This window comes from Saccostrea echinata, unplaced genomic scaffold (assembly GCF_033153115.1).
Source record: "Saccostrea echinata isolate AGI-Se365-2 ecotype Australia unplaced genomic scaffold, CSIRO_AGI_Sech_v1 ptg000056l, whole genome shotgun sequence".
Lineage (NCBI taxonomy): Eukaryota > Metazoa > Mollusca > Bivalvia > Ostreida > Ostreidae > Saccostrea > Saccostrea echinata.
The window spans coordinates 3,406,640-3,422,810 of NW_026889805.1; the positions used below are offsets into that span (position 1 = coordinate 3,406,640).

Sequence of the window (16,171 nt, forward strand, 5' to 3'; positions counted from 1 at the left end):
GAAACCGAAAGTGACGCACCTTACTCATGGGTACCGTGGTCAGCACCACTAACACATCACCAAGATTAAAATGTAACCGGAAGTGAAGTATCTTCAGCTTACTCAAAGGTACCATGGCCTGGATCCCTCTCACATCACCAAGGTTACTGAGTAACCGGAAGTGACGCACCTTACTCCCGGGTACCGTTGCCAGGATCCCTGTCACTTCACCAAGCTAGGTTACCGAGTATCCGGAAGTGACACACCTTTTTCACGGGCACCGTAGCCAGGATCCTTCTCACATCACCAAGGTTACTGAGCAATGAGAACTCGTCTTTTAACAATGTTTTTAACATGCATGTATGTGACTTCTCCCAGCATCAGTGTAATGCCGTCCATGCCTTGTGCACAATCTACGCAAGTGATATCAGACTGTCTCCCGTACCGTCTTATTTCTATCTGTACATAATACCAGATATATATTTAATAAATATTTTTAGTTTGTTTGGACTTCTGTTTACTTTCGCTTGAGAATGAAGTGTTCATTAGTGGGTGATATGAAAGGCAATGGCTCGTAAAATTCTAATGATATCCCCTGGGTGTCGTAACACTGATAGCCATTGGGACGTGTGCTTTATGTAAGTCAACCAGACGATACAGACAGACTGATGAAAAACACGTAACAACCGAGTCTTATGTTACGACAAAATGTTTTAATTTTCTTTGGTGAATTCAGAGCGTCGGGGAACTCTTTCAAGTAAAAACACAGAAAGTCATTCATTTGGTATAAAATACACATGCTATGCCAATCGCATCATTTCGGGCCTTTCCGTGAGAGGTTGTTTCTCCGCTTGTCGGAAAGGCCCGGAAGTTTCGATTGCGTGCTATGCCACATAGGAAAGATTTTCCTCGCAAAAGAAATATCCTAACAGTAGATATGCCCTTATAATATATGTTTTGATCTTAACTGAGTTTTTTTAATTCTATTTAGGTCACCATACAATTAAACAAATAGACATATTTTCTCTACACGTTCAAAATTCGCTTGACCCTAACACAGTATTAAACGGCCCTTAATGTTCACTCTTTTACATTAATTTAGGGTTAGTATGCCACCCTTAATTAGTATGCCACTCTTAGGGTAAAAATAATATAACCCTTTGTGTAAAAATAAAATTCCAGTAAAGTTCGTACGTTAAACCCCTTATTGATCCTTAATGATGTTCTTTGAGCAGTTGTTGTGGATCTAAAGATTCAGATGCGTTAGGAGGAAAACATTTGGTGTATTAAAAGAATCAACCATCCACTAGTGTGTTTTGGTGAACACATACATGTACATACTTGATAATATCTAAGAAAGTCTTGAAAATAAATCCCAGACACATTGATCATTTGAATTCGAAATGTCATTTAAAAAAATCAGTTTCTGGCCAATTATTCTTTCCAAACTCAAGAATATTTCATATTTTACTCATATATATATATATATATATATATATATATATATATATATATATATATATATATATATATATATATATATATATATATATATATATATGAAAGTGGCCAAGAGGTATTTAAGAAGTTGAGAATGTATAAAGTTTACAAACGACACATGCCAAACAGACACATGCTTCGATCAGAAAAGCTCATTTGAGTCTTTCCCTCAGGTGAGCTAAAAACCTGGGTCTCTATAATTGTAGTGTACATGAATGGCATGTGCCATACAAAAGGTTAGGGAATTTTCTTTTATTTGTTCTGCAGTAGGCAAGAAACATTCAAACTAGGGAGAAAAAAAAGCATAAAATCTTCTGTGAACAAGAATTAACTTCCGTACAGAACCACCCATTGTCTAAATAACTTTCTAGCAGTTCGAATGAAGTACGAAACATAAAGCCACTCACTATGTACAAGTGGTTCAATGACAATGCTACACCAATGACATCATTCTAATACAAAAAAAAAAAAACATGGTATCTGTAGTGGTTTTGTCTGAGGTACAGATCTGGAACCGCCGTATTTGTAGTGGTTTTGTCTGAGAAACAGATGCATCGTATTTGTAGTGGATTTATCTGAGGTACAGATCTAGAACCACGCAGGGGTGTGCAATTAAAAAAATTAAGTACTAGCCCACGGGCTAGTGGAAGCAATAAAGTTACTAGCCCCAAGTAAAAAGTTACTAGCCCAAATGTGTGTGTGTGGGGGGGGGGGGGGTAACAACTAATATTACAAGGAAATAGTTTATTGTTGAAATAGTCAGGGTTTAAAATAAATTTGATTCTTTTTAATTTTCAGAAGTAAAATTGAATCATATATAAACTGATAATTATGATAGAAAGTAAAAATAAATTCAAATAAATTATCTTATCTAAACTGAAATGACAATCATTTTTTCATCTTAAATCATTAAATACGCTGGAAATATATTTTTATGTAAACCACATAAAACTTATTTTTAGTTGATTGAGTGATTGTAAATAATTTAATGAGATATCTGCAGGTGTATTTACCATAAACAGAGGAATAGAGGAAATTCGGATTAGATAAAAACGATCGTTTTTGGAAGTACATAATTCAGGTAGTACTGCAAAATGGGTAAGATTATGGAGATTTACGAACAATTGGAGCATGCTGCCGAAAATTTTTCATTGCTTGAGAATTTAATAGCAAAAAATGAGTGAAAATACCGATAGTGATTTTCATGTATTACATTGGTAGTTTTAATTTTTACTAGCCCAAGGGGCTACCTCCGTGCACAAAACTACTAGCCCGACCCCAAACAATGGTAGCCCCGGGCGTCGGGCGATGCTAATTGCACACCCCTGCCACGGTATTTGTAGTGTTTTATTCTGAGGTACAGAACCGCCGCATTTGTAGTGGTTTTAGTCTGAGGTACAGAACCGCCGTATTTGTAGTGTTTTAGTCTGAGGTACAGAACCGCCGTATTTGTAGTGGTTTTAGTCTGAGGTACAGAACCGCCGTATTTGTAGTGTTTTAGTCTGAGGTACAGAACCGCCGTATTTGTAGTGGTTTTGTTTGAGTACAGAACCGCCGTATTTGTGGTGTTTTAGGTTGAGGTACAGAACCAATGATCTACATTTTTCCAATCACTGAATTGCCCCGTCTACCCTTTTTATTGCAGAGGTGAAATCTTAACCTTCAATTTCAAGTAATAGGCATAATTCTTTGTACTCTTCTATTTTGATGTGTCATTGTGATTCTGTATAATCTAAATCAGACTCTGTGTTGTATTTCATATAATTAAGGACTTAAAAATATTTTACAATCATTTATTAGCTTAGATCGTCTATGATCGTTGAACATCAGCATGGTAGCATTCCTACAGGTCTTAAATAACGAACAGTGCATAAAACCATAAAACACGGACCCCAGGAAATTCCAGAGGTGGGATCAGCTACCGAGGAGGAGTAAGAACCCCCTGTCGACTGATCACATCCGGCTCAAGCCCTATGTACTGATCTGATCAGATAGACATAATATTCCGTAGTTAAATTATATAAAAACAAAGGCCAAACAATTAGTCAGAAATATGTTTGACCCAATGATACATTTAACTTATATTTGCTAACAAAGTCATATAACAACCATAGAATTAACAGAACTTTAAACAAGGTTGTTTGAAATCCCTGTAATATCAATTTATAGGGTCAGTATCAAGTCAGTAGCCTGCTTCAGTATAAAAGCTGATCGTACTCTGAGCATGCTCTTGAGTATCAAATAAGTTGGGAACATAACTCCACTCTTTATGATGTATTTGGTCAAGAGCTTGAACTTAATTAATCTTTCGGTGGTATTAATGGCACACACCTTTCCAATCACTTAAGTAAATGATGTATTTGCTTCTGCTTTTTCTTCCAAATTTTTGGCATGTGCAGCATGTTTAAGTTTGAAAGCTGTCTTAGTTTCAATAAATTTTCAGGATTGAGCTCTTGAGGAACTGTAGCCCCCTTGATAAATTATGCGTTTTAAAAAGCTCTTGTCTATGCATATTAATAGGCCATTCTTCAACTCAAATGCAAGTCAGACATTTAAAACCACTAATATAACACAATTTTAAGCAGGACATTAAAAGTGTAAAATTGGTTGATATGGCATAAAGAAATATGCCAAAAGCGAAAAGGTAGGCAGGTCTGTGACAATATTCTGTATGATCGGTCTTAAGCATTACACAGAACCACCATGTAACCATAATAGCTTGTTATGACACCACCAGTCCAGAAATGACATTGAACGGTTTTTAAGATTTTATTATTTCTGGAGTCATTATTATAAATTTCTCAACATAAATCTTGGCTTATGCTTGACCCCAAAGTTTACAGTAATTATCTGTGCATTTTAATGATTGCATTAAATACAGTTGATATCATGTGACTTACCAGATATCCAAGAAGTCACATGACCGAAGTGAAACGAGCTAAAGCTTTAGCATGGCACTCAGATTTTGTATCAAATGAACAGTATGAAATTAGCAGCTGAAAAATGCAGTTCAGCTTTTGTGAAAAACTGACTTGTTACATAAACTTCTGATACAGATCATTATTTTAACAGCAGTGATTTTTTTTTTCAGTTTGATTTTCTAGGCAGTTTTACCAAGGATTCTGTGGCACAGGTATGAAAAATGTTCACTGATACAAAATAAGACCTGATATGCCAGTCTTGAGCACTCTTTCATTCAAGCACAAAAAAAAAACCATAGGTAGTCATCCATACATTATATAAAAAGCTTTGAAATAGAACTAAAATAAATGTATTGCACCCTAGAATTTGCACCAAGTTTCAAACTTGGGCCTTTACAGAATGAATAATGATATAAACCGATGCCTAAAATAAATGTTCACAGCCATGAAATGAAAGTGAAAAATGAGGTAATGAGCTTCCAGAATATTCATGAAGGCTAGCTTTTGACATTTGCATATGTAACAAATGTAGACACTGACATAACTTATTGGGGTTTTGACTATGAGGGCATAGCACATGTACAAACTGTAAACATTTATCCTATATTTAGTAACGTTAGAGACAACCATAACATAAATAAATATGTGACATCTTCCTTCTAACAAAAAAGTACATATATTTATATATATTTATATATAATATACTCGTTACTACAGGCATCAATCTCTTGTATCTTGTTAATTCCTTATATAAACTAGTTTCCAATACAATATCTTCTCCGTCTAATACAGACTGTACAGAGGAATGAGTTCACAGCGGTCTCCCTCCTAACAAGGGACATAACTGAGAAGGAGTCTAATTCACATCCATGTTAGAATGTAGCACTTTATCACAGAGTGAGACAGAAGTAGATTAAGGCTATACAGGAGAACCACTATCTTCCCTATTGTCTGTTGTATTTGTAGATTCTAAATTATTTTCATTGTCTTCATTGTCCAGAATTTTCTCTTCTGATTTTTCACTCAGTTTGTCCTCGATGATTTGGCTTTTTTCACTGTTCTCGGACACACCATTTGTTTCTTTGTCAGCAGTTTCTGGGTCGGATTCAGCCCCCTCTTTTCCGACGTCTGTTTTCTCTTGGTCCGTTATTTCTTCCTGTAATTTCTCATTAGTCCTCTCCTCACTGCTCTCCCTGATTTCTGATTGTGTTTCCAATGCGTCTTCATAATCATCATTACTGAATCGTCTTTCCTCATCGACACTTGTCTTAATTTCTTCTGAAAGCCCTCCTGGGTCCTCACATGAATTTTCTGTAGGAGGAACATCAGCAGCACTTTGCTCCTCCTTTGTTGTGTCCTTGCACTCGGTTTCCTCACTCTCCTCGGAATGAACGACGTCCTTCTGATTGGACGGGAATTCAGTTACCTCCTCACTGAACTCCTCTATCAGATTGATCTCGGCTTTCTGGACACCACTTTCTGCCGTAACCTTCTCTGTATCCTCACCTCCCGTGAGAATGTCCTCAGGCACACTAAGAGGTTCTGGTTCTTCCATAAACTCCTCCAATGGAGGCTCAATCTCTGTCAGAGACTGCACGTCAATGTCTGTGATTTCCTTTGGCAGGTTGGTGGGATGGGAGACCTCAGATTCAGCAGTCTCTGGATCCACATCAAGATCATCAGGTACATCCCCTGTATCCACATCTACTTCATTATGGTCTGAGTGAACATCTGTAATTCAAAAGTTCAAACATAATGATCTGAGAGATTATCAGTAGTTCAATCGTTCAAACATCAGGATCTAATGGAATATCTGTATATGGAAAGTTCAAACATAAGGATTTGACTGAACATCAGTAATTCAATGGTTCAAACCCTATGATCTGATTCAGTAATTCAAAAGTTCAAAGATCAAGATCTGACCAAAAACCTGTGATTCAAATTAAGATTCTAACACTGACTTTTCTACTTATCTCAAAAAAAAAAGAAAAAAAAAAGACAAATTCCACTTTTGGGATGATGAAAATACAATGAAATATGATGAAATAGCTGCTAACTGTATTATACTTAAAGCAACAGGTTACAGTGTTACAAAGACAAAAGGTGATCAATTTATATTGCTAAACTTATATTTAAATTTCAGTTCTGCACAGGGTTGGCCGGGAAATACCAGTGGTGGGAATTACCAGTGGTAAATACCGGTATTTCCCATCCTGGGAAATACTACAAATTTTCTCTAAACTGGGAAATATTGGGAAATACTGGGAAATACTAAGTTATTAGAGTTTTTTATTTCTCTAATTCATTCAATCTTATACAAAATTTAAAATAAAATAAACATAAAAAAAGAAGATGAATAATATGGAATATGTCTCAAATTGCTATTAATATAACATATTCAGAATGTATCACCTACTCCAGGTCCCATACCCAAAAGCATTCTGGAACATTTCCCTGGCTGTACAAAAACTGAAGTTTTTCAATTCAAGTTTCTTTTCAGTTTTGTAAAATTATTAAGTTTATTAATTATAAATCCAAGAACAACAAAAATAAACTTGTTTTCATCCTTCTATAAACACTGTAGTTATTACAAACAATCATGTTGTTTTAACAAATTGCTCTGGACAGTTTTGTGCTCCTGTTTTGAGAGATAATTACCTTGAGTAGAACTGAAAGGCTTCTTCTCAGATATGAAATTCATACCATACTCTACATTTAAGAATTTTCTTTGATCCTTCTTTAGTTACATAAAAATCCAGTTGGGATCTTTGTGTTCATTTCATGGACCTTTGTAGACTACATCTGACTCAAGCACTCATGAGTGGTTTATGAATATACTGTGGTATGATTACATGTATATAAAATGAATTACTTGGAAACCAGAATTTTTTTAAATCGGGAACAGTGATACCAGAGGTAGATATCTTAGCCAATAAGGTGTACTACATGCCAATATGAATGAAATATGTACCTATTTCTTATTTCCCAGTATTTCCCGGGAAATACCAGTAATTCCCGGTAATTACCAGTATTTCCCACCGTCCTGGGAAATACGAGTATTTCCCAGTTTTTTGCCAACCCTGGTTCTGCACATAAAAGGGATTGGACATCAGACATGAAGACCTGTGTAAGTCCTTTACAATAAGCAAACTTTGTAAACAACATTAAGAAGGAAACTCTGAATTTTCTACCTGGCATGTCCTCATCCTCTGTATTGGCTACAACCTCATTATCTGAGTAAGACGAAGCATCTGAAATAAAACTCTGAGGTCGGCCCTGGACTGGGGCGAGGGCTGCAGTATTGGAGCCAGACACTCGCCTCTGTATCTCTCGTAGCATGTTCAGTTCTTCCTGAGCCGCTTTAAGTTCCAACCGAAGTCGTTCCCGTTCTTCATCCCGGCTGTTCACCACTGCCTACAATACAAACAACCACTCTAAACGCTGATAGAATTCAATCAACCAATCAAAATCAAATTAAATTTGAATCAATTATGATACTATTATATCAACTGTGATATAACAACAAAAAGGTGGTAACATGATTGAACCATTGATTCTAGACTTTTACAAGATACAGTGGGACCACATACTGTACTATTATTTTTTTCTTTTCATCATGTTTACAAAAGAGACTCAATTTTGGCCTTAAGAGCATGCAGCATACAATTACTTGCTTGTTACTGACTGTCCACAGAAATATCTTGGGTTGTTGTTCAAGTCCATAGAAGGTGAGGAAAAGCAGAGCCTTCTATGGACTTGACCAACCCAATATATTTCCATGGAAAGTCAGAAACAAACTTAATGTTTTGTTTTGTCAAGGACCAATAACAATTAACAAAATTTCATAGATCAATTACAATTAAAGGGTTTTTTCGTATGTACAAATCTCCTTTATTCTTCACCTTGTTGTTTACTGATTATGTCACTGAAAAGGGGCACTGTACTCTTAATTTAATCGCAATTCCAAATCAATTTATCGGTTTCTTTAAAAAACAAAAATAACTTTGAAATATTTTTTCTCATTAAATTTGGATTGCATAACGTCATTTTATCCAAATTTTGCTACTCGCCATCCAAAGAAATACTGATGACAGGCATGTGATGTCTGTTATCCAATGACAGACTGTCATTTTAGTCCAAGGTAAAACAAAACAGGATGGACCACTTGCTTGTTGTTATACACCTCACCATTACAAAACTGAACTATTTAATGTTAGTGTTCCCTATATGGATATACAAATACAGCTCAAATGTGAAATTCTGCTGAAATGATATACATCGCTACATATATAATGTACATGTATATATATTTATGTGAATATACATAGCTACTACCTCCATCTACAATGTAAATGCACATTAGTTAAAAAATATTCCACCACTTCCTGAGCCTATGTTAATTCTACTAGTATACAAATTCATCAAAGATTTTAGAGGGTATCTTATTCAGGATTGGGTTCTTACAAGGCAAACACACGTACTTCCACATCACTTATAGTCAATGATCAAAAGATGAACTGGTTTTCAGAAATGTAAACATTCAGAGTAAGATTTTAATTCTTTACTCTCCTCACATGGCTTATTTTAATTTCAAAAAACCATATTTTCTCTTATAAACTTTCAGAATTTATTTCAATGTGTGCATATTATATTCTTTTCAGTAGAATTCCATGTGGGCGGCAGGTAAAAAAATTACTTAAAGCAACAAAAAAATGCTTTGTACATTCCTTAAATTCTGTAAAGAAAGAGGTACATGTAGTTTATGAACAATCTCTTCCTTAACAGTTGTAAGGAACTAACATTTGTCATTCAGTATACTTGATCTTCTAAATGGAATTCATCACCTGATCTAATGCTATCTGGAATCCCTATAACTCAAAATTTGTCTAAGTTCATCTTTTGATCTCTCACTGCATATAAAATTGCAGCATACTTTGCAGTCACAGTCTGATTAAGAAATAAACCTTTGTTAATTGTAATTTGTGGCAATTACTTATCGAGGAAAATAAACTGCATGCTGGCTATTAAAAAATTGTCTTTTGCGACATAAAACAATTTGTTGACTTAATAACAACATTTTTGTGTTCTTAATTCATATTTGTTCCAAGGAACTTCCAATTAATTTTCCTAAGAATTATCATACTTAACTAAACTTATAGCAAAAACTCAAAACTTTAAGCCAACCAAAATCAGGAAAATATCAAGAATACATTTAAATAAAGTCTCTGTTTAAAAAAAAAACTGTCAAAATAACAGCCCATGCAGCAACTCTAGAGATATATCTTACAAAGCCACACAAGAAAACTAAAAAAAACCACACTACTATTGATCACTCACTGAGGAGGTTGTGGGGGTGTGCCCCGAATTAAGCGCTGCATACTGTCTGGTTTTTTCCTGAAAGTCACCCAACACAGCAAATGTTATCAAACTGGCAACAACAGTCATACAGTGATGTAAAAAAAGAGTGCCTCTAGTTTACAAAGGTAACAATGATCAAATGCCAACAAGGTGGGAGGAGATATATTTACCACTCGTATAAAACATTTCTGGTTTCATTTTAGTGTGAAAAAATTTCATTTGGAGCAAAAATGACATCCCTGTGTTCCTGTTAAGTTCATGTGCATAACATGATAATGCTAACATGTCCAGCACAAAACAGTTTAGACATTTAATACAGATTTCTTGAGAAATATTTCAGTGGCAAATACAACCCTAACAGAGATTCTATCCTCTATATTTACAACATCAATTTTGACACATCTGAGATCAGTTCTAGCAGAATATAGAGGTACAACACGAACACAGCAGTATATAGTGTAATTATCAGCTTAAAGCTTAACTCTCTGGCTAAATATTACTGTAAAAACACTCCACTCCAATATGCTGCAAGTAAATATACTAGCTTACCAGTAGATTGGTAAGAATTTGGTTCATTCTGTTGGCCATTTCTCGAAGTTTCTCCATTGGTATTGGCATTTTTAGGTCCTCCTCCGCTAGTCCAGCTAAAACAGGAATTAATCAGAATTTAAAATTCAATTAACAGATGGAACAATTATCTACAGAAATTAGGGTTCAAAGTTTTTAAAATTTTATTTCATTAATCACTTTTGTGTTGTTTTATAATCACCCACTTTAAAAGCAATGCAGCAACACTCACAACTGAAGGTAAAGCTGTTAGACAGATGGACAGAAAATCATAACAAAAATATTTCTCTAGAAGCAATTTAATTAAAATTGTACTTATTCTTGTCCATGCTAGATGAAAATTCTCTGATACAACAAATACCTTTAGATACCAGTATATCAATTTACTTTCTTTAAAAAAAAAAATTCCCAATTTAAACAAACAAAAAAGTAATTGCCTCTACAAATTGCACAAATAATCCGAATTTATTATAATTAAATTTCATTTAAAAATACTGCATGTTTGTTTTTCCCTGTATTGAATACCAAAAAAATATTTGCTTTATATTTCATGCTTAGATGTAGCAAGCTATAGAAGGCAACACACACACACAGACAGACAGACAGACAGACAGACACAGACATGCGTACAGGAAGTAGAACATACATTCAGCATTGTTTAACAAAACCAAACAATTCTGGGTCTCTCGACTTAGGGCGAGTAGGTTATCACTGGTATTAGCATTCTCTGGCATCTCCTCCACCATCTGAAACAAAAAAAAATCACACCTCTAATTTCAACTACATATATATATATACAACAGTCTTCTCCGGGTTTTATGCTTTCTTATTTTTTATAAGCAGTAGCCTATTCCTTAAAGAATTACAAGTACATGTATATAAATATCTTCTTTATATATATTAAAAAAGAAAACATTTATATAAAGTCTGTTAAACCAATAAGACATGGCAACACAATGCAAATAATGCACAGGCTCAACATTGTGTCACATCAGTTTAATATCGCAGGAGATGGATTACACTTATCCATCACTTATTGGGTGAAATTAACTTCAAATCAGTTATAAGCATTGGAGATTTCTTATGCAAAAATTCAAAAGGGACAAAATTTCATGCTATTTTAACTGGAGTAGAATCCCACTTGATTTACATTTCTTTTGAACCTTAAGACTGTGTTAAACAGTGTCTCAATGTCACTGCTGAAATAATGCAATTAAAATAATTAAAGAATTGAACACCCTACCTAAATAACTTAATTTGGTTTCAGATTATTTTCATCATCATAACAATTGTTCTCAAATTACATTATGTCAGTGAGAATTGCTTGGTAAAGTACTTTCTGAGTGGAAAAGGACACAATACCTGGAGCCTCTGTGGGACCTCGGCTGTGGGGATATTGAGGACCTCGGCCACCAGAACTGTCTTCTCCTGGAGGTGCTCCTGCAGTGTCTCATCGAGGCGTCGGATCTTCTCTGGATGAAGGCGAGAGAAAAATGACACTCAAAATCATGCACAGACACTAACTTGGCTATTGTCAGAGACAACACTAGTTATGTGTTAGTACTATACCGAGAGCTCATCTATAACATTGTGAAGATGTCTTGTTTACATGTGTTCAGTTTTCAAGACTTTTTTATCCCTCTAAAATAATTTTTGATACCAGTAATTTGTAATTTGAAGATGTCTCATTCCCAAATATAGCAAACAAACAAGTAATGTAAACTTATTTTGAAGTACAAAAAGTTTGATGGATGAATTGAAAGACATTGTCACAATGTTATAGGTTGCTTTTCAAAATTGCAAAATACTGGTAACAAAAACAGAACAGCCGAGTTCATCTCATGCCTGCCATACAGGTGTTAGTAATAAGGTGACACACTGCAGTCGCTCATCAAACTTCTGGATCTAGTTATCAAAAAATCACTGGAGGGTGGGAAATCAAATCTTTTCATGGCTAGGCTGTCCTTATATTCAAAATCATAAACATGTGTAAAACAAATTCATTGTTTTCCTCTTCCATATCAAACCATAGACACCACCAACAAAATGCACACCTGGATATAATATGTAATGATAATCAGTCTGGGTACTGCATTCCTTACTTAGACATGAATGTATCCATGTTAAGTGACATACCTAGCGGGGTCAGGACTGGCTCAGCTTTCTGAGTTAACGGATTCTGTACAGTGATTTCATCAGGCTGAATAAGCTCCTCCTCCAAATCTTCCTCCTGTCTCTCTGCACTGGGCCTGTTAAATCAAATACATATTCACTACATTTACTTATTTCTGGCCACATCCAAATCAACTTCTGTAACCTAACTTTTTATCAAGTGTGCGAAATATCTGCATCTTTCGCAACTTCTCTTACAAGTGGATATTTACTGTTTATTTCATTGTTAATTGGTTTATACATGTAGAATATGTTCTCAGTTATTTTCAGTTGAAAATTTCCCCCTTAATTTTATATCATAATGTTTATCATTACCATGCAATATGTCACAGATACCAAACCCTTTTAAATGTTAAATCAGATATGCTATTTGAGGGGCCTAACCTTCTGATGATTTGAGGAGGCTCCACAGCCAGTTCATGCACCTGTGCTGGTTCCTGGGCCTTATCTTTCCTCTTTTTGAAAGTTTCAGCTGCTTCTTTGATATGTCTTATCCACCTAAAAATAAATCAGTTGTCAGTTTTCCACCTAAAAGTAAATCAGTTGTCAACTGTTTGTCTATCCGAATTTTTTCAACCAGAGAGCTACAGATCTGCAGCTAGTTTCCCACCTAAAAATATATTAGTTGTTGGTTTCTCAGCAAAAATATATAAAAACTGATTCACTCACAATACCTTCCATTTATATTATAAATTACGACTTAAGTCAAATCTCATTTTAGAGTTATTCTGCTACACTTACTTTTTCTGCTCTTCAGTTGATGTTGCAGAGAGTTCATAAATCTGGGTTTTTGATACAACGAAGAATGCCTTCTTGTCTACAGATAAAATTATTTCAGATGTAAGATAACAATATTAAATTGACCATTCATTTTTGATAGAAAAGTTTTAAGTAATGAAGTGCACCATCACATAATATACCCTGCTGGGGGTGACTGAAGGTTAACATATGATGATTTTACTTATATGAATCAGAAGTACAAATTTCACCATGCACTCCAAGATAGATTTTTCTGCCCCCCCCCCCCCCCCCCCCCCCCCGTATATATATACATCTCCACTGACAAAATTTTAAAATTCTTATACATCCTCACAGTGCAAGAAAAATTGAAACATTTATATTGGATTGACAACACAAATGTTATGATACTTAGCCTTTTATAGATTAACAGATTCCATCACAGATTGATTGACAAAATCACATTTACCAGTGGCTTTGCTGTTGGTGTGGAGTACATTCTCTAATCTGAGGAGAGGACTAAACTGATATCGACTATCTTCTTTACCGGCCACCAGTTGAGTAGACTGTTGTTTAAGAACCAGTTTATCATCCTGTTTCTGAAATAGCACTAATAAGTCCTCTAACAACACAACATGGCAGTCCACCGACTTCCTCTGGTTGATGTTCCACGTCAAGGCTCCGTCCAACATCAGCTTATGTTTACTGAGATCCAGCTCCTGTAACAAGGAAAATTTAGTGATTTACTAATAAAAAAAATTATACTAAGTGATTTCAGAGATTACTTTGAATGAAAACTACAATGTCTGACCTGATTATATTGTCATGTTTACCTTAAATTCAGCATGATCCAGCTGTTTCTTGTCAATTTTACGCTGTAACATTTTGAGTTTGTAACTGTTCTCACAGTCTTTCACTGCTTGATTGACATATGCCAGAATTTGTTTACTCAACTTAAGGGCTCGTTCCAGCCGAGAATACTCCTCAGTTGAAGCTGAAAAATTATATCAGTTTTTGTTCAATAATTCCACATACAAAACTACAAATTCCAAACAAAATGAAAAGTAAAGGAAATCAACAAAAAAATTAATAATTACACATCATAATAAACTTACTTTGAGTATATTTCATAAGATTTTCTATTAATAGTGGATATTTGGTGAGACGCATCATCTGTGTAGGAATTAAGTCTCGTAACTGAAGCCGGCGCATCAAGGGACTACTTTCTGCCTCCTACAAGTCAACCAATTAAGAATACATTAATGTTACCTGGTAAATATTATAACTACTTTAATAAAACTGACATTTTCATTCACTCACCATAAGGAAGTTGGACAGTTTCGAATCTTTTCTCTGTTTTGCCCTTAACAAATCTAAAGCATATTGCTGGTTCTGACAAAATTTGGCACAGCCATTACGGAATGCTTCTCCCTCAGTATCAAACTGAAATAAAGAAATGTTCTCCCTTAACAGGTTTTTATGCTCTCGAAAGAAATTGTACTCGTGAACAATGATTTCCAACAGCTTTTTATAATGACTATAATCTTATGTACACACTATAAATACAGGTTTATCAAGATCTAGCACATGCAGCATTGTACATGTATAAGTAATTTAACATTTGCAAGTTACATGTACCTTCCATTAGTATAACAAGAGTGTGACCTTCCCAGACGACTTGTGTACTTAACTGAGCCAGTAATATACTGCAGTTTCTTAATCATATGCAAGGAATTTATTATCATGTAATCTCGCAAGAAGCACAACTCACAAAATAAAATAACTCAGCTTTATTTTTAAATTGCTTAAACTTCCATACATGTAAAATCTACCCATCAACAGTTCATTTGTGAATTCATACTCTTCTGATTTGAAGTCAGTTGGTCACTTTGCGCAAGTATTTGCATAAATTAAGGAATCTACAGTATCTCCAACCACAGCTATCTTCCCAGATGACATGTGTACTTACCCGAGCCAGTAATATATCCCCAACCTCTGTTACCACAGAACTCTGTTTCTTCCTCTCTTTCATTGCACTGTTCATTAGACCTAAGTAGTAAATGTATATATGTAATAACACAATTCTCACAATAAATCTCTTGTCTTTAACTCTTTGAGGCCTATTGTACATTATAGTCTTGCATCACAAAGCTTCCTTATCATAAGAATACACACTTTTTTAAAATCAAAAGTAAACTTTGTAAACAGACATTTAAGCCAGAAAATCTTACCGTGTAGTGCTATCATTTCTTCTAGGTTAGGAAATAGTGTATTAATCAAATCCTGGGATATATTAGGGTCCTGGGACATAGGTTTATAAAATAAGTTCTGTAATATCTTCAAGTTTCGACAGTGTGTTCTCTCTGTGTAAAATAATTCTGAAAAAAAAATTTCAAAATTAACATATTGAATTGTGTGTGCAAACTGTATTCATAATACATATTGCATAAACCCCTATCTGCCTAATATGCACATAAAATACATTCCATAAAACAGACTGTTAAACCTCTATCAGCTGAATTAGAAATAATAGAAACTGTTTTTCCCAGATCAGCCAAATTTATACATAATATATATATATACCACCTTTCACAGATCATCCAAACATAATATAAATATATTCCCTTTTACAGCTCAGCACAATACAGTGAAACTCATTTAGTATGAAAATGTATATGGCAAATTCACGAATAAAGCGACATTTTTCAGGATCCCAGGCAAAATTCTTATTAATAATTTCTTGTAAAATTTTACAGTTATATACTCTTATATATAACGAATTGACAGATATAGATATAAAAATAATGATATTTAAACAAATTTTTAAACATCTCTAAATTCAAAATATTGAACAGACTATTTTTCATTAAGCATTTATATATTAAATTTAATTCACAATAAAAATTTGAGTTATCTAAGATATGTCCTGTATTAAA

At 34.5% G+C, this 16,171-nt stretch overlaps 1 protein-coding gene across 17 annotated transcripts in view; it reads right to left on the minus strand.

The window, feature by feature from the left end:
- Window positions 1-4,235: 4,235 nt before the first annotated feature.
- Window positions 4,236-16,171, minus strand: part of LOC133173831 (rho guanine nucleotide exchange factor 11-like) — a 64,352-nt gene continuing 52,416 nt past the window's right edge. For 14 of the 17 annotated variants that reach the window (XM_061308895.1, XM_061308891.1, XM_061308885.1 and 11 more), the window contains 15 exons: window positions 15,467-15,613; window positions 15,205-15,284; window positions 14,556-14,678; window positions 14,351-14,468; window positions 14,069-14,229; window positions 13,705-13,954; window positions 13,239-13,314; window positions 12,882-12,995; window positions 12,462-12,574; window positions 11,688-11,797; window positions 10,972-11,071; window positions 10,308-10,402; window positions 9,738-9,794; window positions 7,592-7,814; window positions 4,236-6,131 (listed from right to left, as the gene is read on the minus strand). In XM_061308895.1, the coding sequence (XP_061164879.1) occupies window positions 5,320-6,131; window positions 7,592-7,814; window positions 9,738-9,794; window positions 10,308-10,402; window positions 10,972-11,071; window positions 11,688-11,797; window positions 12,462-12,574; window positions 12,882-12,995; window positions 13,239-13,314; window positions 13,705-13,954; window positions 14,069-14,229; window positions 14,351-14,468; window positions 14,556-14,678; window positions 15,205-15,284; window positions 15,467-15,613 (2,579 nt within the window). In that variant the 3' untranslated portion in view covers window positions 4,236-5,319. The remainder of the gene's footprint in view (window positions 6,132-7,591; window positions 7,815-9,737; window positions 9,795-10,307; window positions 10,403-10,971; window positions 11,072-11,687; window positions 11,798-12,461; window positions 12,575-12,881; window positions 12,996-13,238; window positions 13,315-13,704; window positions 13,955-14,068; window positions 14,230-14,350; window positions 14,469-14,555; window positions 14,679-15,204; window positions 15,285-15,466; window positions 15,614-16,171) is intronic. The other 3 variants (XM_061308886.1, XM_061308893.1, XM_061308894.1) reach the window with 3 other exon arrangements.